General features: G+C 60.1%; 1 protein-coding gene across 1 annotated transcript in view; it reads right to left on the bottom strand.

The window, feature by feature from the left end:
- Nucleotides 1-6395: 6395 nt before the first annotated feature.
- The window catches only part of ARID3A (AT-rich interaction domain 3A), a gene marked incomplete at its 5' end in the record, with an annotated part of 29109 nt that continues 10388 nt past the window's right edge, over nucleotides 6396-25116 (bottom strand). Inside the window, 6 exons of the mRNA XM_082651060.1 lie at nucleotides 6396-6836; nucleotides 7316-7414; nucleotides 8593-8874; nucleotides 11002-11249; nucleotides 11612-11795; nucleotides 15120-15192. Coding sequence (XP_082507186.1) covers nucleotides 6661-6836; nucleotides 7316-7414; nucleotides 8593-8874; nucleotides 11002-11249; nucleotides 11612-11795; nucleotides 15120-15192 — 1062 coding nt within the window. The 3' untranslated portion in view covers nucleotides 6396-6660. The remainder of the gene's footprint in view (nucleotides 6837-7315; nucleotides 7415-8592; nucleotides 8875-11001; nucleotides 11250-11611; nucleotides 11796-15119; nucleotides 15193-25116) is intronic.

Below are 25116 nucleotides of genomic sequence, written 5' to 3' on the forward strand. Positions count from 1 at the left end.
CCTGGTTAGAGATCTTGGAAGGAGATTTCTTTCAAAAATAGATGGAGAAACCCAGGCCGAGGGTCTCCTGAGAGCGGTTAGTAGCTTCAGAGCCTGGAGGTCTGGTTTGGCCATTTCCACTGGGCGCTTTTGGTCAAGCACTCAACCTCTCGGATGATGATGGTGATTATTTTTAACGTGCGTATATTGAATACCGACTTCACAGGCCCGAATGAGACATTGCACGTAAAACAGACTACGCACCTAACATAACAGGTAGCTGGTGTTCAAAACGTAGTTAGACGCATATTCACGGATCCATCGTCCGCCTCCCCCGGACCTCTCTTCTTCGGGGGCCACAAAATCCACATTTTTATTTCGGCAACTTGGTGCGGGTCGAACAAGTCGCGAGCTCTGTCTGGGGAGCACCCAACAATCTCGTGTGAGCGCTCCCGGCCGCAGGCCACGTCTACAAACAGTGCATTTTAAAATGTGGAGTTAGTTGTTAACCTTTGAAAACGGGGAATTTCGCTCAGGAGTCGCGGTCTCATGGCTGTCTTGGGCGGCGTACCCACAAGCAACATTGGGGAGACTGGGTGCGGGGTGCGTCCCCCAATCCCGCTCTGCCATCCGGGAGGGGATGGTGGAGAGGAGAGCGGAGGAGGGGCCTTCCTGGAGGAGGAACGGCGCCCGGAGCCTGGGGCTCCGCAGCCCCAGGCCCGGCCGCCAGGTGGCAGGCTCGAGCCACCGACCGGGATGCCGGTCGGAGTTGCTCCCGGCCCAGGGGCCACAGCAAGAAGCAGCAACCGGGAGGAGGGGCGTCAGGGGGGACCTGCCTGATCTGGAGGAGGGGCTTCCCAGAGCAGGTGTCCTTAGAGCGGGAACTAACAACCTGAAGAGAAAGAGGGGCAGAGGTGCGTGCAAAGGCCCTGAGGCAGATCATGGAGGGGGAAGCTGGATATGGGGACCTGGATTTTATTTTATCCCCGGCAGGGTTGGGGGGGAAGGACATGTGAAACTGAAGAACTTTTGTAAACTGGGGAGAGCTGGGTGTCCAAACCTCCAGAAGCTGCCAAAAGGGGACACTGAGGCAAGGACCATCTATTCCAAAGACAGATTGGAGCTAGAACCAACTGTTCCTGATTTCCACCCCCAGAACCAGCTGATGTTCCCTCCCTGCTTCCTCAAACTTTTTTTCTTACTGCGAGTAAGAAAAATGAAACACCTTAAATGCTAGTTTACATTTTTCAGATACTGTTTTCCCAAAACCACATCCTTCTTTGAATCCTGAATCCTGGGCATTCTGTGGAGCCCCATTTGAGAATGGGCACACTCTGCGACCCCCGGGGGTGGAACAAGGCAGCCTTCTTCTAGCCACCAACTCAGGGCTTGAACCTGGTCCTGAGCAGCGGAGCAGGTCACTGCACAGCTCTGGGCCTCAGTTTCCCCATGTGCAAATCAGGGATGCTGATTCGAGCCCTGGGTGTGTGTCCTCATCTGCGGAGGTCTGGCCTGGAAGTTTCCAAGCACCCAGGTTCCAGGACGCAGGGTGGGCCCTGCAGGTGCCGGTTGCAGGGGGACCAGTTGTGCAAACAGAAGTCGCTGCTGTGGTCACTCAGGCAGGGGCAGCCCCTGGCTCTGCTGGAGGGCAGGGCAGCTGGAGTGCTGGCCCGGCCCCCTCCCAGGCCTCTCCCTCCACTCCTCCTGTTTCCCCTCTGCCCCTCCGTGGGGGGACGCAGCTCGGCCAGGCTGCTGTGTGAGGTCAGAGGTCACCCCACCCCCAGCCTGGTTCCGGAATGAGGACAGACCAGTTGTGTCAGAAGGGCAGGACAAAAGCCACACTTTGGGGGCCTCTCGGACCACCCAGTCACCAGACCTCCTTGGTGCCAGCCTGGTTCCTGGTCCTAGACCCACTAAATCCTAGGCCTGGAGGGCATGAGGCTGGCGGCAGGAGCAGGATGGGGAAACTGAGGGACAGAGGTCTGCACAACCCCTCCGGGTCTAAGCCCCGCATTCTTCGTTCCCTACACATGTACTGAGAGCCTCCTGTTTGCAGGCCCAGGGTACACTGCCCCATCTCACGCCCTGCCCACCTGGGGCGGCGGGGACCCAGGAACAAACCCAGCAGCCCTGGCCTTTGTGGGGCCGCCCGTTAAGTGCACTAATGGCGGAGGGGAAGGCGGATGACTCAAGCGAAAACCCTCTTCTTTTTCCGGCGTCCTTTCATCCAAACCTGCCTTTGGCTGCTGGTGGGCTCCCGCAGCTCTGCTGATCAGACATGGTTTTGAGTTTCACCTGGGAGGCTCCCTGGGCCTCCTCACAAGCACAGAGCGGGAGGCCCAGCAGGCGGGAGGCTCCTCGGGGATCTGGGAGGCTGGGGAGGAGGTGGCGGGGCCCGACCCCCTCCCGGCTTCCCCCCTGCCCCAGGGCTGTGTGACCTCAGGGCCTCTTGCCCCATCTCTGGGCCTCTTCAGAGGAGGAATGAAGATGCTGGACAGGCCGATCCAGTTTGCTGAATGGGCCTTTTTAAAACAAAAAAACAAACAAAACAAAAAAACACTTTTCCTTTACCTCCCTGGGGGGGCAGGGGGCTCTGAGGGGCAGGTGGGTTGACCCCTGTCCTCTGACCTCTCCAGGTCCCCCAGGCCCGCAGAGGCTGGAACCACGTGGATGGGCCACAGGGAGGTGTCTCCAACAGGAGTGAGTTGTTTTTCCTCACTCAACACAGACCTGGGGGCTGACCCCGGCGGGAGGGACCAGCCCAGGCCAGCCGTGGCCGGAGCAGGTGGCAGGGGAGCCATGTGGCAGGAGGCCCGCCCTGCCCACCATCCGGCCACGCTGACCTTGAGCCCGTCACGTCCTCTGGGCAGGGGGTGGGGTCAAGACATGGCTGAGGAATAGATGCCCAGAAAATCTTGCTGTGCTGGTTTGCCCGTGTGTGGGGTTTCCCTTCCACGTGTGCTGAGCCCAGGGGTCGCAAACTGCCCCGAGGGCTGAGCCCGCCCCTTGGTCTGCTTTCTTTGCGGCCACAAGTCAAGTGTAAAAATGTGGACTGAACCACAGCAGGAAGGCTGGGGGTTGGGGAGGGGGCAGAGTGGACCCCTGTCACGGCCAAGACTGCTTGGGCTGCTCCCAGTGGGCGTGGGGCAGCTCCGTGCATCTCACCCACATAAGGTCAGGGTGACACCACCCAGCACTGCTGACATGGGGGAGGGTCGTCCTCTGTGGGGCCCCGCCCCCCCCCACTCGATGCCAGGAGCGCACACATCCCTGGACGTGACCCAGTGTCCCCTGGGGGGCACAGTCCCTGCTGGACGCTGTCTGGGTCAGGCCCTGTGCCTTCTGCTGCCAGGACCCAGGGTAGGGGTGGGGCGACGCCCAAAAAACCACCACAGGAGCCGTTCTCTGTTAAAAGAAGTGTTTTGTCTTGTTTTAATATTTCATCAGCTTTACAGGGTTACAACTGTCTTAAATATTTCTGAAGTTTAAATACAATCTGCATAATAATGTTATAAAATGTAAACTTTCAGTGTTCTTTTAAATTTCAAAATCACACCTTTTTTTTTCTTTTTTTCTTTTTTTGGTCTTTTTTTTTTTTCCCTCCCTTTTAATACCTGAATGTCCTGCAAAAACTGAAATAAATCGTCACAGGCTGCCCCGCCGCGGCCAGGGTGCGACAGGCTGGGCCCGGCCAGAGGTAGAGAGTAGTTTTACATCTTTTTATTAGAAGTTTTTTTTTTTCCCTTTAACCTGAGTTCAGGCGCGGTCCCCACGCCCTCTGACAAACCCCAGAGAAACTGAAATTTCACATGTCAGGAATGAAAGGCTGAAGTCATGTTTGCCAAGAAAAAATGCAGAAGCAAAATTAAGGGGGGAAAAAAAAAAAAGGATGGTAGTGGGCAAAAATGCTAACAGTGAGAAAAGTGACTGTACAAACACACAACTATTACAAACCAACCCGCCACCCCGTGCCCCGTCCCGCCCCCCGCCCGCCCCCCAGCCGGACAGCTACAGCCCTGCAGCCGGTTTGGAGGTCACAAGGAAGGTTCTAGAAGCAGCCCATCCACAAGCATCTCCAGAGCAGGGGAGCCCCTCTCCACCCTGAGTTTGGGGGTCCCCACCCTCAGCATGCTGCTAAGCCCCACCTGTTCTGGAATGAACAGCACTCAGCCCCCATCCCCGTCCCGGTTTGCATAAGGGGTGCTGAGCAGCACCCCAGAAACCCCCACTGACAGGTAGCGGCGGGGTTGGGAGCAGGGGGGGCTGATGGGGGCGCCCCAGTCAGAGGCAGGGCCCCCTGGGGGCTGAGCGCCCACTGGCCCCGGGCCCCCCTCGCGTTTCCACGGCCGGTGGACTCCCCCCATCCTGGGCCTACGCCCCCCCCCCATCCCTTACAATCATCAGCGTCGCCCAGCACCGCAGGCACACCCTGAGTTAGACCCGGGGGAAGGCGCCTCTCCTGCAGGACACCCGCTCCCCGAGACACACGTGGATCTCAACAGGACGCACGGGGGTGGGACCCTGAGCTGGGGGCTGGGGGCTAGGGGGGGTGGGCGGCCTGGCGGGGGTTTTGGCATCAAAAGTCAGACCTGAGGTAGAAAGAAACTCGCAGCAGAGACCCCCCCTCCCCCCCACCCACGCGGCCGGCAGAATGGGGGGCGGAGTGGGGGGGGCAGAGGGCAGCCGCCCACGCTGCTGCGGTCAGGTGGGGGGAGAGGAGAGGGAGAAGGGGGGGTGATGGCGAGAGGGGAGCAGATTGTGTCTGGGGACAAAAGGATCCCCCTCCCACAATGATTGTGCCGCTGCAGTGAGAGACGGGAGGGGAGAACCTTCCAGAAGGAAAAGCAGGAAGAAAGCCCCGCGTCCAGCGCTACCCCCTCCTGGAAGGGTGGGGGGCTTCAGCGACCCTGAGATATACCAAAGAAACGGGCTCCCTCCCAAAGACACACATCAGCCCCGCAAGGCAAACCCAAACCCAGAGAGACTGGGGGCGGGGGGAGGGGGGCTGAGGACCACCCTCACGGTCTCCAAGGCAACAAGATGACGCCGGGGTCTGGAGGCTGGAGGCGGGAGGCGGCCGGCGGCGCCCTCCCGCTCCGGGCTCGTTAGGCCGGGCTCCCTGGGCCCATTTAGAGGTTCCAGGCTCACCCTGGGAACAGCTGAGCTCCTCCCACCCCACCCCAGAGGAACGTGAAAGAGCGCTACCTTGTGGGAGCTACGGCCCCACCCAACAGCACCTGGTCCCCAGGGACCCCAAACCGCGCCTGGGCTTAGGACGGATGTGCAGCTCGCCTGGTGGAGACCTTCACCAGCCCTGAACTAATGCCCCCCAGCTGCGCGCCCCCCCCGATGCCCACCTTCTGACACGGGGCACAGGGTCGCAGAGGGAGGGGCACGGCCCCTTCTCAGCCTCTATTTAGTTCCTTTAGTTACTGCAGGGACCCCAGGAAGTACGAAGGGACAAAGTGGAGGAGATGAAAATGCTGGGGGGAGGGGTGGTGTTCAGGGTGCCGTGGCCCCACAGAAACCCTGCCCTGAGCTAAGGCCGGCTCACCCGTGTCCCCCGCATGGACAAGTCTCCAAAAGCAGCCCTTTCAGGCAAGGGAGTCCCCAGGCCGTATTCATCCCTGAGACAGGAGCCTGGGGCTGACAGGCGAACCCCCTCCCAGCAATTTCTCCTTTCGAGTTAAGACTTTGGGGTTCCTGACTGAGGAGCCCCGCATGAAGTAAGAACAAGTACGGTGATGTCTACCATTCAGCATTCCTGCTCCCCTTTCCCGCGGACCCCCGGCATGCAGCCCCTACCACAGCACCTGAGTTCATCGGCTCTGCTGACTCTAGCCCAGGGATCCAGTGTCCTGGGCCCGCCAGCTGCCCACTGCGCCACAGGAAATGCACAACCGAACCCAAATCAGTCATGGGAAAAATAAAAAGGGTATTACTTTTTTCTTTTTTTTGCTTTTTTTTTTTTTTTTTGCTTTTTCAAGTCCAGTTTCCCTGAATGAACACAAATATATAGATATATATATCCTTTTCCTAGGTTTGATTCCTCCCCCAAGAATAAAATAGAATATTTACAAAACAAAACCCCCGAAACCTCTTAAAAACCCTACAGACTTTGAAGTTCACTATTTCTTTAAAAAAAAAAAAAGTTCCCGAAAGCAACAAGAAAAAAATTCAACTGCTCTTGGCTCAGGGGTTTCATTCAACTCAAGGAGCTGGGTGTGGTGAGTGTGTGATGAAGAGGGAAAAAAAAAAAAGGGAAAAAAACAGATAAAAATGAAAAAACACAGTGCAGGGATGTATGAGGTAAACAGGATTGGCCTGTCCAAACCAGACACCAGTCCACGTGGGTCCGCTAGGGCTACAGGAAAGCCCTAGGAGACATTTGCCTCTCTTGTTTCTAATTTCCTTTGCTGCTCTCACAATTCATCTCTCTGAATGTCCGAAACCTGAGTAATTCAAGTGTTCCTTGGTTTTCCCCTGTTTTATTAAATTTTCTTTATATATATATATATATATATATGTATATATATATTTTCTTTTCTTTTTGGCCTCAGCTGTCGCTCCTTTGTGGATACCTCCCCTCCCCACCCGTATCTCCCGCCATCCCGGCCCCTGCTTGGCCCACCTGGACCCCCTGACCCGTCTGGTGGGCTCCCAGGGTGAGGAGTGTAGCGGTTAAGGCAATGAGTTATTTGAGGTAGAAGATGCGGGGGGTGCAGACAACCCTGCTGGCCCCGCCTGGCTGCCTGCGCTGCTGCTGGTCCCGCTGTTTGCTCCCCGGCTGCTGCCACCTCCGCCTTTGCTGGGAGCTGAGGGTGGCGTGGGGGCCGGCGGCTGGGCGAACAGCACTCCTGGTGCAAGGACAGGAGACAAGTCGTGGAGAATTTAAAAGATCATGTGACAGGTGCAAGGGATTCCTGAGCGCTGACCCCCTGTAAAGAGCGTGCCCGCCCCCCTACCCCCGGCTTGCAGGACACCACCATCTCCTCAGCCTCCCCCCATGGGGGTCTTTACAGCCACCGAGCTGTTCTGTGTCAACATCGCCACCTGGTGGTCTATAGGAGCCATGGGTCTGATCACATTTTTTTTTAGAAGGAACCTGGAAACATCATTTGCTATAAGATATATAACACAGGATATGTATCTCTGAGCACTTACTCTGTGCTGAGCTCCGTGCTAAGTATAGGACACAGACTATCTCGCTTGAGTCTCATGAGGGAAGAGGTCTGGGCTCAAGAAGGCCACACCCCCGGGGGGTGGGGGTGGGGGCAACCAGGACTCGGGAGGGAGAGATGTGGTCAAGGTGGGCATGGGGGCTGGGTGGTCCTACCTGTGTACATGATTCCATTAATCTCTACTGACATGCTAATACTGTTGCTGCCATTGGTGTTGGTCAGGTTCGCAGCTGAGTCCTGGCGGCTCTCAGAGCCTGCGGGAAGAAGAAAAACCACCCTTTGTAATCATAAACCCACCTATGCAATGATCTGGGTAACGTGGGTCACCCACCAGACGTGAAGCTTCTCGAAGCGCTGGACAGGATCTCTCAGCAGCGCACACAGTAGGTACTCAATAAATACTTATTGAATAAGGATGTATTTGTCTCAAATTTGCTTTTTTCTTGATTACAAGTATTTTTTCTTTTTCTTTTTCTTTTTTTAATAATTTTTACTGGATTATAGTTGATTTACAGTGTGTTAGTTTCAGGTGTACAGCATGATTACAAGTCTTAAGTGGTGTCCCCACACCCAAATCATGTCATTCTTTTTTTTTTTGGCTGTGCCACACGGCTTGTGGGATCTTAGTTCCCCAACCAGGGATTGGACCTGGGCCCTCGGCAGTGAGCGCGCAAAGTCCTAACCATTGGACCGCCAGGGAATTCCCCATGTTATTCTTTTTTTTTTTTTTTGCAGTACACGGGCCTCTCACTGTTGTGGCCTCTTCTGTTGCGGAGCACAGGCTCCACGGCCATGGCTCACAGGCCCAGCCGCTCGGCGGCATGTGGGATCTTCCTGGACTGGGGCACGAACCCGTGTCCCCTGCATCGGCAGGCGGACTCTCAACCACTGCGCCACCAGGGAAGCCCCCCATGTTATTCTTTTTAATGACCACAAAGTATTCCAGACTTGATTCAAGAATTCCCCTACTGATGGACACACTAGTGACGTCATGCAAATAACTGCAGTGAACATCCTTGAAAACCTGTGTTTCCTTGTTTCCCTACATTAGTTCTGCTCTAGATGCCAAGCAGAATCACCCAGTCATGGGGCAAGCACATTTTCTATCTTTAAAAAAGAATGCCAAGTTGTCACCTATTTACGTTCCCACCAGCAGGACCAATGGGGCCCCTTTCCGCACATCCTGACCAACGTTTGATATTATCAAACTCTGACGGGTGAAAAATGGTATCTCCTCGTTAACTTGCAGATCCCCAACTAGATGGAGTTGAACGGTTTTTCCTATGAGTTTACGAGTCAGAGCTGCCCATTTCTTCTACTGGTTTGTCTGCCTTTCTATCTTACTGATCCGTAAGCACTCTTTACACGTGGTGGCTACGGGGCCCTTGTGCGCATGCAGGAAGCACAGAGGGTCTGAGCGCCAGGGTGGTACCTTGGCTGTTGATCCGGATGCTCATAGGCAGCTGGGCCGTCATGGCCAGAAAGTTCTGCTGTAGCGCTCGCTGCATGAGCCGCTGCTGTTCCTCTGCCACCAGGGCCATCTTCTTCTCAGGAGGCTCCCCAGACTCCAGCTTCTCCCGGAGCTGCTCCAGGGCGGCTGCCTGGGCCGCCACGGCTGCCTGGGCCGCTACTGCCTGGGCTGCCACCACGGGGTGACCTGCCAGGGAGACTGGCAGGCGGCCGGGGACCGTGATGGGGATGGCCGAGTCCTCCTCTGGACAGGAGAGAAGAGGGGTTGGTGGCCAGAATGGAACAGAGGTGGCCCAGTCCCCACCTCCCACCCAAGGTAGGAATGTGCCCCCTTGAATACCTCCACCGATGGGGTGCTCACTTCCTTTCCAGGGAAGTGTACAGGTTTTTGAATAGACACAAGTGCTATAAGATCCTTTCTAGTATCAGGCTGACATCAGATACCAGCATAATGGTAATACAGGTCACGGAGACAATACTAGTTACAGTGACAGTATCATAGTAGTATTTAGCATTAGTGTTATAGAGAGACCACAATAGCACATATTACATATAATACTAGTTATGACAAGAGCTCACCACATGTCTTGTCTAAAGCACTTAACGTGAACCGTCTCAACAATCCCATAACCACCAAGTCACCCTTTTCTCCACTTTACCGCTGAGGAAACCAAGGCTCAGAGAGGATGGATAATTTTCCTGAGGCCACAGACCTGGAGAGAGGCTGAGCTGAAATGAAACCCATGCAGTCCAACTCCAGAACCAGCTCCTAACCATTCCCCTGTCCTGTGGTTGAAACAAACGTCCCCGTGGTTCCCACCCACTGGTCCCACTGTCTCCTCTTCTGACTCTCCCTCCCGTGTCTATCCCTGGTGGCCTGGGGCTGCCCCTCCAGGAGGGTCCCCACTCCAAACTTTGCAGTTGCCAGGCCCTCTGCTCTGGAGTCTCTGCAGCCCTTTCTGCTTGCCTCCCTCTCAGCTGAAAAGAGCCCCTGGGACCCATCAGAACCAGCTTTTCCCGGCCCCCTCGGTAGCTCCATTAGGTCCGAACCTCTCTCTTATCCGCCCCCGTCCTCCCTAGCTCCAGCACAGGACCTCGCATGCAGCAGATGCCTAATGACATTCACGGGTATCGCTGCAACTCCCCAAGGCTGGGGGGTAAACTGAGGCTCACAGAGGCCGGAGGGAGCTGTCACTGGTGAGACCCCATTCACCTTAGACCTGACCAGCCCCAAATTTTCAGGGTGCTGTGAGGATCACCTCGGATCCCCGGGCCAAGCTTGGAAAGTAGGGAGTCACAGCTCATGTGGCAAATGAGAAATGGAACCTCGGACAGGTGCACCGACCTGCTTGAGGCTGGGCTGCCACATGTGTTAGCGAGGATTCAGAGACTTGCTGGAAGAGGGGACTGTGATCGGCTGGTGATGTCTGCCATGGATGGGGATTAGGGGTGGAGGCCTGCCAGCTACCTGCAACCTCAGGCCTGTTGCACGCTGGGCATTTTACACACTGCAGGCTCCCCAACACCCCCACAGAGAAGGCATAATTTCCCTCACTTTACGTGTAAGGAAAGCTGGGCTCAGAAAGGGGCAGTGAGCTGCCCAGGGGCACCTAGCAATAGCTTCAGGGGTGGTTAAAGAGTCCACTTGATGACCCACACGACACCCTTGGTGTCCGGTGGGACAGTGTATTCAGGAGGATTCTAAAGCTCAAAGGGAAAAGAATACAGTGATCAACTAGTAATGTCCGCCACGTGCAAGGGACTAGAGAGAACGACAGTGATGAAAAGCATCAGCCTTGGACTTCCCTGGTGGCGCAGTGGTTAAGAATCTGCCTTCCAATGCAGGGGGCCCAGGTTTGATCCCTGGTCAGCGAACTAAAATCTCACATGCTATGTAGCCAAAAAATAAATTAAAAATCAAAAAATTAAAAATAAGTAAATAAATTAATTAATTAAATAAAAACACCAGCCACAGGCAAGTGGACTGGGCTACAGTAAAACAGTGATTAATTAGTAACGTCTGCCACGGGTATAGGATGGGAAAATTGGGCTTGATTTGCCATGTCTGCCTTGGCATAGAACTGGAGGAAAAAATTATCCATTCGTGATGTCTGCCGACGGCACAGGTTCAGGGGAAATGAATTGATTAGTGATGTCTGCCTGCTACAGGCCTGGGGCTGGAAAAATGGCAATTGATTAGTAATGTCTGCTACGAGCACAGCATAAGCAGGTTGGCTGCCTTCTTACACACCAACTTTGGGGTCTATCATCCCAGTTACCCAGGGAGGGGAAAAGGCGGTCCCCTCCCTGGGACACACCGCCAGGCTGAAGCTAAGTCAAGATCAGGCCCCAGGCCCCATGCAGCCCTCACCTTTCTTGATCTTGGGGGCCGGGGTGATGGAGCTGCCGTTGGTGCTGGCGGCCAGGCCCAGGGAGGACACAGGGAGCTTGGGCGAGGAGAGCATGCTGTGGGCCCCGCCCGGTGAGTAGGCGAAGAGGGAACCTCCAAAGCTCTGGCGCCGGCCCTCCCTCCGGTTGCTGTCGATGGCGGCCTGGAGCTCATTGGGGTTGCTGAGGCCACGCTTCTCACACTCGTAGGGGTACAGGTACTTCATGTACCTGCAGGCAGGGGCAAGGGGACAGGATGGCACCTGGGATGCCTCTGGGGTCTGCATAAAGCCAAGCCCCGCTGCAGCACCAGCTCCTCAATCCCCATCCCACATCTCTGCCCGGAAGCACCCAGCAGCCCTCCAAGCCGTGGTCCTTGCCTGTGCTGTTCCCTCTGTCTCAATGCCTGTCCTGTGACATGTCCCCACCCCCGTCCCCACATCGACTACCTGCTATTCCTTCAACACTCAATTTGCATAGCCTCAGAGCCAGGACATTCCACCCTCCACCCTGTGGTCTGGCCGCCCCCCGCCCCCCCCCACTCCTCCCTGCCTTGGGTCCTTTCTGCCCGGACGCCGCGGGCGGGCACTCACTGGGTGCGCAGCGTGAAGGCGGCACTGGTGATGGACGTGGGCAGGTTGAGGCCCTTGGTGATCTCCCGCCACAGCTTCTTGTTGATGACCTCCACCAGGCCGCCCTTCTCCGTCACCAGCACGTACAGCATGAACAGGTCGAGCACCTGTTTGGCCATGATGGGGATGCGGTTCACGGGCGTCCCTGCGGGGAGGGGGGGTGCCGTCACCTGGGGTGGTGCCCGACGCGTCGGTGAGCGCGGGTCCGCTCGGCATAGCTGACCTGGGGCGGCTCACTCTCTTGGGGGCCGTCCCGGACGCTGTGAGGGGTGGAGCAGCCTCCCTGCCCCACCCACTGGATGCCAGGAGAGGATGCCAGTGTCCCAGTGTCCGGGGGGGGGGGGGCAGGGTCGCCCGGGTGAGACCCCTGCTTGCGAGAGCCCTGAGGAGGCAGCTCTGCCTCAGTCTCTCCATCAGTGATCTGGCCTCATGCTGCTCTCACCTGGGTGGGTGACGGGGGAGCTGCAGGGCCAACCTGGGGGCCCAGCAGGAGAAACACAGCCTTTGTTATTCCTCCTACAGACACGACAGCTGCCAAAACAACTCTGCTGTGTTGGGGGCTTTGCAGTGGGGGAGGGAGGGCTTGATTAATCCACTTTGCAGCTTAGACACTGGGGAGGTGGGCCAGACCTGGGAGGGCGGGAGGGAGGGGGGGGGTGGCCCAGCCTCGGGAGGGGGCTCCTCCCTACAGACAGCCCTGCTCCCATCTTACACCCACCCCGATGCTCCAAGCCCCTGCACAGCCATCTCCCTGTCACCCAGAAGCCCCAGCCGTGGGAGCCCTTAGGTCTCAGCTTAGCCTGCCTGGCACCATCATGGCTGAGGGTGGAGAAGCCCCCACTTAAACCTCTCTCCCTGGCAGGGAAAGTACAGGTTTACTGTCTGTGGCCCCCACCTGCTGTCCTGCTCACATGGGGTCCCCCGGTGCCCAGCCTGGCATACAGCAGGTGCTCAATAAACAACAGGGAAGGTTGAAGGCCCCCACCCCAGCCCTGGGGGCATGCTTGCCGCCCCTGCAGAGGTGGTAAAGGGAAGCTCCAGGGTGGGTTCCTGCTCCCTGCCCCACCCTGGACAATGCCCTGTACCCAGGACCCTGCTTCCTGGTCCCCCCTCTACAAGCTGGACATCCCGGAACCACCTCCTGCCAACCTTGGCCACTGCCGGGCCCTTCCCGGGTTGCAAAATCCCCAACGAATGAAGACCTCCTGGAGGGGGTTGAGGAAGATGGGTCTCAGACCCCCACGCTACCCACTTCATTTTCCAGCCCAGGAAGGAGAGAGAAAAGCAACGCCAGGTGTCAGCAGCACACCCAGCCCCACAGACGCGCCCACAGCGCCCACCTGGCCCACCCAGGACGCTGGTTTAGGCTCTGCATTGGGAAAAAGAAGGAATCACACCAAAGCTCCTCCTGGGACCCTGCGCCCTGGTCCGGCAGCCGGGCGACGGATGTTTATAGAAGGAGTGGGGCTGGGAGAGCACAGAGAGGCACTGATGGAGGCGGGCGGGGGTGGGGGGGCGATAAGGAAGGGCGGAGAGGTCGTCAAGGAAACCGCAGGAAGGTGGGGTGCAGGCAGGACCCCTCCTCCACGTCCAGCCCCCAGAGAATTCAGAGAGATATCCAGTTGGAGGCTTTTACTTTGTGATGTGCGGGAAAGACTACTTTATCATGGGATGCAGGACGTGGTATCCAGATTCTCAGCCCCAAAGCCCCCGACCCCAGTTATAGAGGGGAGGGTTCAAGAGGAAGGTAGGGAAGAGAGGGCCTTGGAGCTGGGTTTTGAGGGTTGCATAGGAGTTTGTTGCTTCCTGTCCTCCAGGAGCACCTGGCTTGGTGAGGGAGACAGGGCTGGACACAGACCTTTGAAGTCCTGTGTGGCCAGGAGCTGGGGGCCCCAGAAGACCCCAGCCTCATCACTCTGGGGCAGCTCACCATACTTCCTCCGTGCCTCCAGGACACCGGGAGGCCAGTCTGGGGCAAAATGGGTGGGCTCTGGGCCTGGGAGCTTGGAGCCCCATGGTGGGGGGAGGGGGACTGGGGGGCTCAGGTAGGTGTGGACGGGATGATAAAGGGTGGGTCGATCTCTCTGACCACATGGGGGGTGGGAGGCGGCGAGGGGGGGGGAAGCAGGCCTGGCTGGGTCTGGATTCCTCCACCCCCGGCACCGGAGGAGTTAATGTGGAGGCCGCAGCCCCCTCCCCTTTCATCTCCTTCCCTTCCGGCCTGGGCCTGGTTGGGCCTGTGTTTACAGAAGCTGCTGGCAGGGAGGGGCGGGCAGGGGCCCTGGACAAAGAAGCCGCCTGGCTGGCCCCTGAAACAGTCATAGCGCATGCAGCTCCCCTGCCCGCCCCACCCACCCCCAGCAGCCCCGCCCCAGCCCCACCCCTTCCTGCTTCTGTGGCTCAGAGGCCCTCTCCCCTCTCCAGGCCTCAGTTTCCTTCCCTGAACAGTGGGGGTCGTGATAACCCTGCTGGGGGGGTGTGGGGGGAGGAGGTATCAAGGAAATGAGCCCCACATGCAGTGGGTGCTCCTGGGACCCCTGGCTGGCTGGCAGCTCTGAGCTGAGGGAGGGCCCTGGGGACCCTCTGGGTACCCTCCTCCCCCATCCTCCCTAGGCCTGGCTCACCCTGAATGCCCCCGACGCCCCCCCAGCGTCTGGGCCGTCCGTTTCCCCACCTGGACACCCACCCAGACCAGTCCCTGCTCCCCAGGCCTGGCCTCCGTCCCTGGTCGTCTCCCTGTTCTCAAGGCCGCGTCTGGCATCCGCCCCACCCCAGACCCCAGGGTGTAGGGGGATACAGGTGGCTTGGGCCTGGTACACTGTTGGCGCATAATAACTGTGGACCTGGCACTCAGCACATCTGGGGCACTGCCACACGGCGGGGAGTGTTGGTGGCCCACCTTACAGATGGGGTAACTGAGGCCCCAGGTGGGAGCAGGGAGGGGCCGGGACCCAAACCTCCCACCAGTGGCAGCAGGAAGGCCAGACTCTAGCCTGTGGGGAGCTTCTGTCCTGCCACCCAGCGTCCGCCCGCCTGCCTGGGAACGCAACCCTGCTCCCCAGACAGAGGCCAGCCCCGCTGCTGGGGATCCGGGGAGCCAGGATCTCAGCGCCCGGGTCTCAGCAGCAAGGGAGGAAGCCTGGACTGTCAGTTCCGGGTTGGGGCCCTGAGAGCCCCCCCGCACCCAAGGACTTACCCCTCAGACTCTCACAGCTGTCTCTCCCCCATCAGACCCTCAAGGCTGGGCTGTGTCTCCTGTCAGATACCCAAGGCAGGATGGTGCCTCTTCTCTCAGACCTCCCCCGCCACCATGGCAGGGCTGTGTCTCCCCCCTCAGGCATCTCTTGGATGCCTCCGGCCACGGAGAACTCACTCACAGCCTGGCTGACACACCTGCCCCGGGCAGTGGGCAGCAGGGCCCCCTCTCCTGCGTGCTCATATCTGGGACTTCCCGGCGGGCAGGCCTCACCTCGCTTCTGCATGAAGCTGAACAAGTCATCCAGGAACTCCTTCCTCTTGGGGTCCCCGTCCAGTTCGTAGAGCTGCGACGGCAGGGAGGGGATGGATTAGTTGGTGCCAGAGCTTGGGTGCGGGTGCCACGTCCACATGGCACGGAGGGCCAACCGAGGGGTCCCGGCCCCAGACCCCCGGCCCCCCACAGTCCAAACATCTCCTGAGGCCTGCCCCCACCACTATCAAACAAGGACCGAGACACCTGTCCGGGGGCCGTAACAGCTGACCACACACTTGGCTTAAACCAGAGATTTATCCTGTCCTGGCTCTGGAGGCCAGCCGTCTGAGATCAAGGTGCGGCAGGGCTGTGCTCCCTCCGGAGGCTGGGGCGGGGGGCAGCTGGGGGGGGATCCTTCCCGCCTCTTCCAGCTCCTGGGGCTCCAGGTGTCCTGGGCCTGTGGCTGCATCACCCCGGCCTCTGCCTCTGTCTTCACGTGGCTTCTCCCTGTGTCTGTGTGTCCAAATCCCCCTCTTCTTATGGGGCATCACTCACTGGCTTTAGGGCTACCTCATCTCCACCCGTGACTAATCACATATGCAAAGACCTGATTCCCAACTCATGTCCCGTTCACAGGAACCTGAAGCTCAGACTTGAACATGTTCATTTTGGGGGGCACAATTTATCCCACCTAGACCATCGCCACCGTGAGGATGGTGGACGTCCGGTACGGTCCACTGAGTCACACGCATGTGCTCCTGAGAGGTGGCCCATTTTGTAGCTGAGGACAGAGGCAGGCCTGAGCCTGGAGTCAGGACTCTCGGGGACGCTCAGCCCAGGCTCTGTCCTGCGCACCCGCTGCCTGGGTTCACCAGTCACCGGCGTGGGGAGAGGGCCTCGGTCTGGGCTATCAGCGGGGCAGGGGGTCCCCAGCCTCAGCTCCCAGGTGCTGGCAGGCAGGGGAAGCCGGCAGAGATAATTAGAGAGCAAAGTTGGGGGGGGGATTTGCCAAGGGGGGCAGTGCAGATAGCAGGCTTCAAATTAAGCTTTGGGGAATGCAGTCCCCATGGCCACCTGGACACAGAGCAAGCGGGACTGTGTGGGGCCTTGAAACCACCAATTAGCCCCGGCTGAGACAATCGGTCATCAGGGCCCAAGAACACACTGGTGCCCAGCTCCTGCGGTATGGGACATCCCCGGGCCTGGGGAGGCAGGGTCCTCGGGTTGGCTACCCCTCGGCCACCTCGCCCCTCTCTGGGCCTCACTTTCCCCATCTGTGTAATGGAGAGATAGTGGGGCACGCAGGGTACAGGCCGGGGCGGGGGGCGGTGGCGGCTGCCAGGAGCCCAGACCTGGGTGGTCGAGGCCGGGCCTTTGTCTCCACCCTGCCAGAGGCCGGCTGGCCAGCTGCATTCCTGCACTGATTTATGGTGGCCAGGGAGGCCCCGTTTTTCCTCCTGAGGGGTGTGGGGCCTGCAGGTGGACCTTCCCGTGGGCGTGCACCCGCCTGGGCCGCCTCCACTGCCCCTGCCCCATCCTCATTCCCCCTGCCCGCACAGCCCCCAGCACTGTGTGCGCCCCTCGGCCCCTTCATCAGATCCCCACGATTCACAGCCTGGTCCAGTCTCCTGTCTGTCTGCCTGGCTGGAACGTCGGGGATTTTGTCTGTTCTGTTTTCAAAGTCTAAAATGGGGCTGAGCACACAGCAGCTGCTTAATAGATGCTCGTTGAGTGAACCCTGATTTTCTCGGCCGCAACGTGGGCCAGGCTGGGCACAGAAGATCAGAGAGACTTGTGGGGAATTGCCCTCAAGTTCCCATCTACCCGGAACCTCAGGATGGGACCTGATCTGGAAATAGGGTCTCTGCAGATGACATTAGTTACGATGAGGTCCCACAGTAGGGTGACTGGTGTCCTTATGAGAGGAGGAGAGACGTAGAGACACATGGGGAAATAGAGGCAGAGATTGGGGTGACGCCTGGAGCCCCCAGAAGCTGGAAGAGGCAAGAAGGACCGTCCCCTGGAGCCTGAGTAACGCCCAGCCATCCCCTGGCCCCAGACGTCAGTCCTCCAGAACTGAGAGTAAATCCCTGTTGTTCTAAGCTGCCCAGTCTGTGGTCATTTGTTATGGCCGCTCCAGGAAGCTCACCGGGGACCACCGAACCTCAAGCCCTTCCTGACGAGGGGGCGACATCTCCTCTCTTGAGATCCCGACCCTGGTGGAGGGGGGTCCACCCGGCATGAAGCCCTTCCTGGGCCCAGCTCCCACAAGAGATCACAGTGCCCCTCCTGCCTCAGTTTCCCCATCTTTCAGAGACAGTGGGTGATAAACACAATAGCTTCACCCTGAGCTCCTGGAACCATCAGGACCCCCATATTCCAGGTGGGGAAACTGAGGCTCAGGGCAGAGAACAGCTGCTGGGCAGAGGTGGGCTGGCTTGGTGGGGGGCCGTTAACTCCCAGGCCAAACGGTGGGCGGGCTGCCGTGGCGCGGCCAGCGAGGCCATAAAGGGGGTGGGCAGGCTGCCGACAGAGAAGGAAGAATTAATGGCTGTTGCTGTGGGCAGCCAACAACAAAGACGGGCAGTAAAGGCCGCCCCAGCTATATGGGGCTCTGGGCCCAAGTTCCGCACCCCTGCAGGGTGTGTCCTGCCCTGGCCAGCCAGCTAGGGCTGCCCACCAGGCCTCAGGGATGGGGGAGCTGGGGGCGGTGTCCAGGCCCCCCGTGGTGGTGTCCAGGCTCCCCTCGTGAGCCCCTGGGCCCGTCTGCCTGTCCTCACAAGGCTCTCAAGCCACACAGCTGGGCCACAACAGATCCTGAGCCACACCCAGGCCTCGGGCCCACCTGGGCCCTCTGGCTGAAACCCTGACCCTTTCTGGACGGACCAGGAGGCACTGTCATACCCCGAGCTGCAAACCCAGGCTGGAGGTTGGGCAAAACCTCAGGAAACACCCCCGCCTTGGGCTGAGGCCCCAGATAAACTGCCCCAGTCTCCCCTCCCCGGAGCCTGATTTCCCCGGGGCCACTGGGCGCTCTGATCACGGGGCCACCTCCGCCTCCCGCCAGTTCTGAGGACACCCCGCCTCTCTGCAGCCACGGGTCCCAGAAGACCTGCCAGGGCCACTCCCAGCTGACCTCTCACCAGCCTTCCCACTGCTTCTCAAACCCGCCAGGGGCCGCGGTCCCCCCTCCAGGCCTTTGACCTGGCAGCTCCTCTCCTGGAATGCCGTCCTGGCTCTGTCCTAGCTCTGTCCCCGCGGGCTTCCCCGTTGTCGCCCAGGTCTCTGTTCCCACGTCGCCCTGGAGAGAAGCCCCGCGTGCCTGTGCTCTCACTTGGAGCACATGCACCGATTACAGGCGACTCTCCTATGTACCCCATTCCCCCGCACCACCAAGCCGCATGGGTTGACACACTGGTATGGTCTCCTGTCCACCTGCCCCGGTAGGGTGTTTGGGATTTTGTCTGCTTGGTCGCCAGGATCTAGAATTGGGCGCCCAGCAGCTGCTTCATAAATGCTCGTTAGGTGGACCTTGATTTCTCCGAGCAACGTGGGGGTGGGAACCCCTATCCTTTCCCAAACCCGAGATGTGTCCGTGCACAACCCACACTTCGGGCCACCTGCGTCCTGGCGTCGGGCAGACAAGGGTCTTGGGGGCACTTGGGAGTCTGCCCTGCTGGGTTCACAGCCTGTCCTCCCCAAGCCACATCTGTGAAGGCGGTACAGAACCCCGAGGATGTGGGTGTGGACGTGCGGGCCCGGGCTGGGGGCTCCCACAGAGGCTCCCAAGCACACACCTCCCTTCCCGTTTTCCACCTGCTGGGCGGGGTCACCGGGACAGGCCCCTCCGCCGGTCTCTGCTGTGGCTGGGCCCCTACCCAGTGACGGAGGGCATCCATCCGCTAGTTACCAAGGCTGGACTGCCCGCGTGTCCATCTTCCCCTCCCCGGCACCACCCACTTCACAGACGGGAAACTGAGGCACAGACCAAGCAGAGCCAAGCCCCCACCCCTGCTGAGCAGCCAGAGGGGCTTTCCCGGGCAGCCCGGGAGAGACTCTCCCCCGCCTTACAGTCTCCCATGGCTTCCCATTGCCCCCATCGAGGATCCCACTTCCCCTGCGGTCACTACTGGCCTGTCACCTCCTTGCCCTCACCTCCCTCTGCTCGGCCCCCTTGGGCCTTGTCATGCTTTCTGAGCAAAAGCCACAGGCCCTCACCTCAGGGCCTTTGCACCTGCTGCTCCCTCCTCTGGAATGCACCTCCCCGGATCTCCGCAAGGCTCCCTCCTTCCCCTCCCAGCCCCTCCTCACCCTCTGACCCCGACCTCTGCCTCAGTTTCCTTTGCAGCAAAGGCGCCACCCAGCCTCATGCCACACATGGATTTCTCAGTGGGCCCTCGACCGCGTCGGGAGGATGATGAGCGCAAAAGGCCACCTGCCTCGCTCTGGGCCCAGCCCAGGTGGGAGGGGGAGGCTGGTGGGGAGAGGAGGGGGTCCCCGGTGGGACCCCGCCACCCACCCCTCCGCAGAGGGTGGAGGGGACAGTCTGCAAGGAGGAAGCAGATAAAGCAGGACAGGCTCCGGGTCAGGGAGTGGGCGGGGGAGGCGGGGGAGGGGCCAGGGAGGCAAAAGTGAGATAACCTCCCCTCCCCCAGGTGCGCGAGGGGCAAACAGGAAATTCTTGTTTGTGGCGAAAGGTGAGCATTTTCACTACCACCAGCTTCGAGGAGCTCCCAGCCAGGTCAGCGGGTTGTGCTGCGGACCAGGCCTCGATGGCCCCCGGGGTGGGGCCCCCTCCCCCGAAGCCGCCCTGCGGGCACAGCGGACCCCTCGGGAGCCAGGGCACCACGCATGCCCTGGGCCCACCTGCCAGGCTGAAAGAGGAGGACAGGCCCGTGGCCTCCATCAAACCGCGAGGGGGGACCTGGTGCAGGGGGGAGGGGCGCCCCCAGGGCCGCCCACACGCGGGAGACCCCTCCCTGGCACCGTGTCCCCAGCTCCAGCCTGCACGGGCCCAGGGCGGCGACCAGCCCAAGGCCGAGGGGCCCCAGCTGTAAAGAAAGCACCCGCTCCAGGGCCCCCAGGAGGAACTTTGCCCCCTTAATGGTGTCCGCTCAGCCCCCCTCCCGACACCCAGGCGGCTCCAAAGTCCGCGGGGCCCTACCTCGGATGCAGGAGGCCACTGGGCGGCAGGGGGACTCCAGGAGTGAGGCCGTGTCCTTGGACGGCAGATACAGGGACAAAATCAGGAGAAACCGGGAGCGTTCGGGCGACCGGCGGCCCCCAGCCCCACAGAGGGACAACCTTGTCCCTGGCAGCCACCAATGTGGCAGGGAGAGGCCCACAGCTGGGAACAGGTGGAAAAGGCCCCCTTGTGGTTTTTTTCTTTTTTTTGGCCCCACCGTGTGGCCTGTGGGATCCTAGTTCCCCAACCAGGGATTGAACCCGGGGCCCCTGCAGTGGAAGCCCCAAGTCCTAACCACTGGACCGCCAGGGAAGTCCGAAAAAAGGCCCGTTTTTGCACTTGTGTCCAATACGGCTCATATGGGCAACCAGAGAAGGATGGCTCCCCCCACGGCCAGAACGGCAGGAACAGACACCGTCCATGTGTGGGGACCATGGGGACCCCGCTGGAACCCCGGCCCTCGGAGGGGGTCTGGGAACGGACAAGGATGAACGGCGGAGTGAGGCGTCAGGCACGGCTGGCGCCGCCCGGGAGCCGCAGGGCCTTCATCTCACCTACCTGGTCCTGGATCGTTCAAAAAAATATTTATGGAGGTGAAAGTCACGTAACACAGAATTCACCATTTTAAGGTGAACAATTCAGTGGCCTTTGGTGCACTGAACATTGTTCTGCAACCACGACCCCTATCTAGTTCCAGAACATTCCATCATCCCAGAGGAAGCCCCGTCCCCATCAGGAGTCACCCCCCTCCCCCTCCCCAGCCCGTGACAACCAGGAACCCACTCTCTGTCTCTGCGGATCTGCCTGTTCTGGACGTTTCCCATCAGTGGAATCACACCCTGTGTGTCCTTCTGCGTCTGGCTTCTCTCACTGAGCATCGTGTTCTCAGGGTCCGTCCACGTGGTAGCGAGTGTCGGGGCTTCACCCCTTTTCACGGCTGAGTGATGCTCCCGTGTGTGGAGGGACCACATTTGTTTATCCATTCGCCACTGATGGGCATTTGGGTTATTTCCATTTTTTGGCTATCATTACCAATCTCACTATTTCTATATTCTTTGGGCTTTGGACAAGAACTGATTCATTGTAACTCCTGTAAGCAAAGTGAAACTGCACTGAAAGAGCAGAGAAGCCCGCACAGCTGGTTTTTATCCCTCAGCGTCCCCCCACAGAACAGCCAAGAACAATAGGATGACACTTCCTCCTTGCAGCCCCCCAGGGTGGAGAGTCCGGGGAGCTTTTAATCTTTACATCGAGGTCAGGCTGTGTCTCCCCTGCTCCGAGGAGGCCCCTGACTCCCTGCTGCTGTCAGAAGAAGCCAGGCCTCCTGCCTGCCAGGCTGTGGTCCTGGCCCCCCAGATGCCTGCACCTGGTCCCTCCCCAGCACTGGTCCCTCGCTGCTCCCAGCCTGCTCCTGCCCGGGGCCTCTGCATTGCTGGTCCCCCCACCTGGCTCCCCCTCCTGGTGGCCCCACCCCAGCTGATAAAGCCCCTCCTCACATTATCGGGCCCTGGGAGGCCCTGCTGCCCCATGACTCAGCGCTGGCAGCCGTTACCCAGGTGGGCAGGGGCTGGGTCCCTGGGGGCCAACCAGCCTCCCCCATTCACAGAAACGCCCACGCGCAGGGCTGGGGGACGGGACGGGGCAGGGCACGGGTGGGGCGGGGGCGGCACCCACATCCCCCACGGCCCCTCCCCTCGTGCCCACTGAGGCGGCCAGGGGCTTCCGTGCGGGTCTCGGTCCGGCACTGGTGCCGCCCCGCTGTAGCCCCGCTGTAACCGTCCTCTTCCGCAGCCCAGCCCAGAGGGTGCGCTCCTGCCCCTTCTCGCCCCCTCCCCAGAGACCCCGGGGCAGGGACAAACGGATGGATGGATGGATGGATGGACGGACAGATGAAGTCTGGCGCGGGGAGGCCGGGTGGGGCGGAAGCACCCGTAGTCTGGAACCCTCCCTGTCAAGCCCTCGGGGCTGCGGCCAGGTCAATCCATCTTGCGGCCGTGACTGAGCACCTTCTGTATGCTTTTTTTTTTTTCCTGGGCTGCACGACACTGTTTGCGGTGCACGGCTTGCGGGATCTTAGTTCAAGGGTTGAACCCGGGCCCACAGCAGTGAAAGTGCAGAGTCCTAATAACCACTGGACTGCCAGGGAATTCCCAACCTTTTGTATGTTAAGGCCCGTGTTGGATGCCCAAGAGAGACCCAGACAACCCTTGGGAGCCCCAGGCCTGCGAGGGGGACAGCAGGAGTCACACACGGGCAGGCGGAGGTGGTGAGGGAGGGGGGCGTCTTTGGAGCCGGCCATCCCTGCGGCAGGATGGGGGAAGGGCAGCCTTGCTTGCTGCTGCACACAGTAGGGGCTTAATCAGTGTTCACCGGGCGACCTCAGGCTCTTCCCACAAGTGCCCTCCTGGCGCACCTGACCCCTGAGGCCACCCACCCCCGCCAGACGCAGGGCCACATGGCCCTTTCATTTCCCGTCAGCGCTCCAGGGCTGCAGGGGCCCCCACTGGGCCTGCAGGAAATTGGGGAAGTGATTCTGGGCCAGGCAGAAACATCTGCCAGCTTGGCCAACCCCCACCCCCCCAACCAACCAGCATGTGCCCCCTCTCCGAAAAGACACGGCACCCCCCACCCCCCCCACGGAACAAATACTAATAAAGGTTCCAGAAACAAGTCAGAGAGCCTGACCACGAAGCTGACGATTAAAGGCGCTTCTTCCTGGATTTCCAGGTGGTGAGGTTCCGGGGAAGTGCCCTCGTCTCTGGGTCAACCTTTCATGTAACTGGGGTCTCCTGGAGCCTCAGTCTTCCCACCTGTGAAGTGGGCAGGGTGCACCTGGGTCCTCCAGGTGGGGGACGAGGGAACCATGGGAGCAGATTGCGCAGAGAGAAGAGTCTGGCTCCAGGAAAATGGGTGGGGGGTTGGGGGGCAGGGAGGAGGAGCCACCTTGGTGGCAGGACAAGGCTTGTCACCCGCCAGCTCCATGTCACAGCTGGGGATGCCAGCAGGCCCAGCACTGAGGACGCACTCAGGATGGGGAACCATGAGGAGAAACTTCTAGGAAGGCAGCTGCCCTGCGGCATGCAAACGACATGCAAATCCGGGCGGGCCGCCTCCCATCCACCTGGGAGCCCCCACCCACAGGCCTGGCTCTGAGCAGACTGCTATCTGCATGGGAGCCCATTTCACAGACGGGGAAACCGAGGTGCTGAGAGAAGGCCGCAGAGCTGGACTCGAACCCAGTACTGAGCCCCTTGGTGCCTCTGGACCACCTCAGAGCCTTGTGGGGCTGGGGGTGGGACCCTGCCCGAGACCGCCTGGCACTCAGGGGGCACCGGGCAAATGCTTTGGAGTCAGACAGCCAAAAATCCAGAATCTTCTCCCTCTTCATTCCCTCCCTCCCTCCCGCCAGCAATTACGAACCCGATGTTGCATGCTGCTCTCAGGGCATTTCGTTTGGGGGTTCCAGGCCCCCAAAACCCAAGGACGATTGTCTAGCTGCCACTTAGCTGCTGGCTCAGGGTTCTGAGCCTGGCGCCCGGGGATTAAAACTCCTACCATGGGGTTTCTTCTGAAAGGAAGCAGCCCTGTTTCCCTGCAGAAGAGCCGCCGGCAGCCGGGAAAGCACCAGAAGGGACTCTCCTAGCGGTCCGGCTGTGCGTGAGGATCCACCTGCCCCGGGAGCGAGGGCCCCGTCACTCCCAGCCCGGGTTCGCGGGACGGAAGTGCAATAGCATAAGAGAGCAGGTTGCTGCCCCCCCTGGCTGTGCTGACCGGGTCCCCACCGTCCCCAGGCCTCCCCCAGACAGCACAGGAAGGAAGGGGGGTGCTTCCCGCCTCCCGCCCAGGAGTCAAGAGGAAGGGGCCCTGGACGGCTCAGGGCTGGGGGTTCCCGCCCGGCACACCTGCAGGAGCCTCTGCCGGACTCCAGGCCGACGGTAAAACAGAACCTGCCCGCGGCGGCCAGCGGGCTCAGGTTGCCAACAAACCCACCCGCCGACCGCAAGAGGGGGACTCTGCTCCTGAAACATCCCGCCGCCCAGGGAGCAGCTCCTGCAGGGAATGAGGAGGACAGATGAGACCCACGCTGGGCACCCGGGGGCCGAGCTGGTGCCCACCACGCCCGCTCTCCTCCACCAGGACTCTCGGTGACCGGTAACCGACAGTGATGACAACAGAACACCAGCTCGGACACTGCCCCTGTTTTCCAGACGGGGAAACGGTGCCCAGAAGGAGGGTGTCAGGAGCAGCTACCACCCGCACCCCAGCTTGGCTGGGCTCCCCCCAGACGGCAATGGCATCGAAGAAAAGAATAACCCTCAGGGACTCCCTGGTGGGCCAGCGGTTAGGAGCCTGCACTTCCACTGCGAAGAATGCGGGTCCAATACCTGGTCAGGGAACTAAGATCCCGCAAGCCGCGCCCCAGAGGTGCCCTCAGGCCCCACTTCTCGTCCAAGAACTGGGCACCCTGTTGGTGGATGCGTGCGCCAGCTAGAGGACACAGGGAGGGGCCGGGCGGGCCGTCGGCCGGGCAGGGTGCCAGCTGAGGCAGGGGCCACCAGGCCGGGAGAGGGTGGCAGCCAGGTCCACGCACGCCATCCGCTGGGCACTCACGGGAAAAGGGCAGCTGGGAGTAATTACAGGGTGACGGGGGCAGGTGGGCAGATGAGGGTGGAGATCGGAAAGAAGAGAGGAAAAGGACAGAGGGTCCGTCTGTCCCCGGCCAGGTTCCAGGCCCGGCTCCCCCATGCCAGGCAGGGTGGCCTGGGGGAGTCACACGAGTTCCAGCCTCCAGCAAGGGCCCAGGCCCGGTCAGAGCCCCGTGGAACAACA

Source organism: Grampus griseus (assembly GCF_964374135.1).
Source record: "Grampus griseus genome assembly, chromosome: 3".
Taxonomy (NCBI): Eukaryota; Metazoa; Chordata; class Mammalia; order Artiodactyla; family Delphinidae; genus Grampus; species Grampus griseus.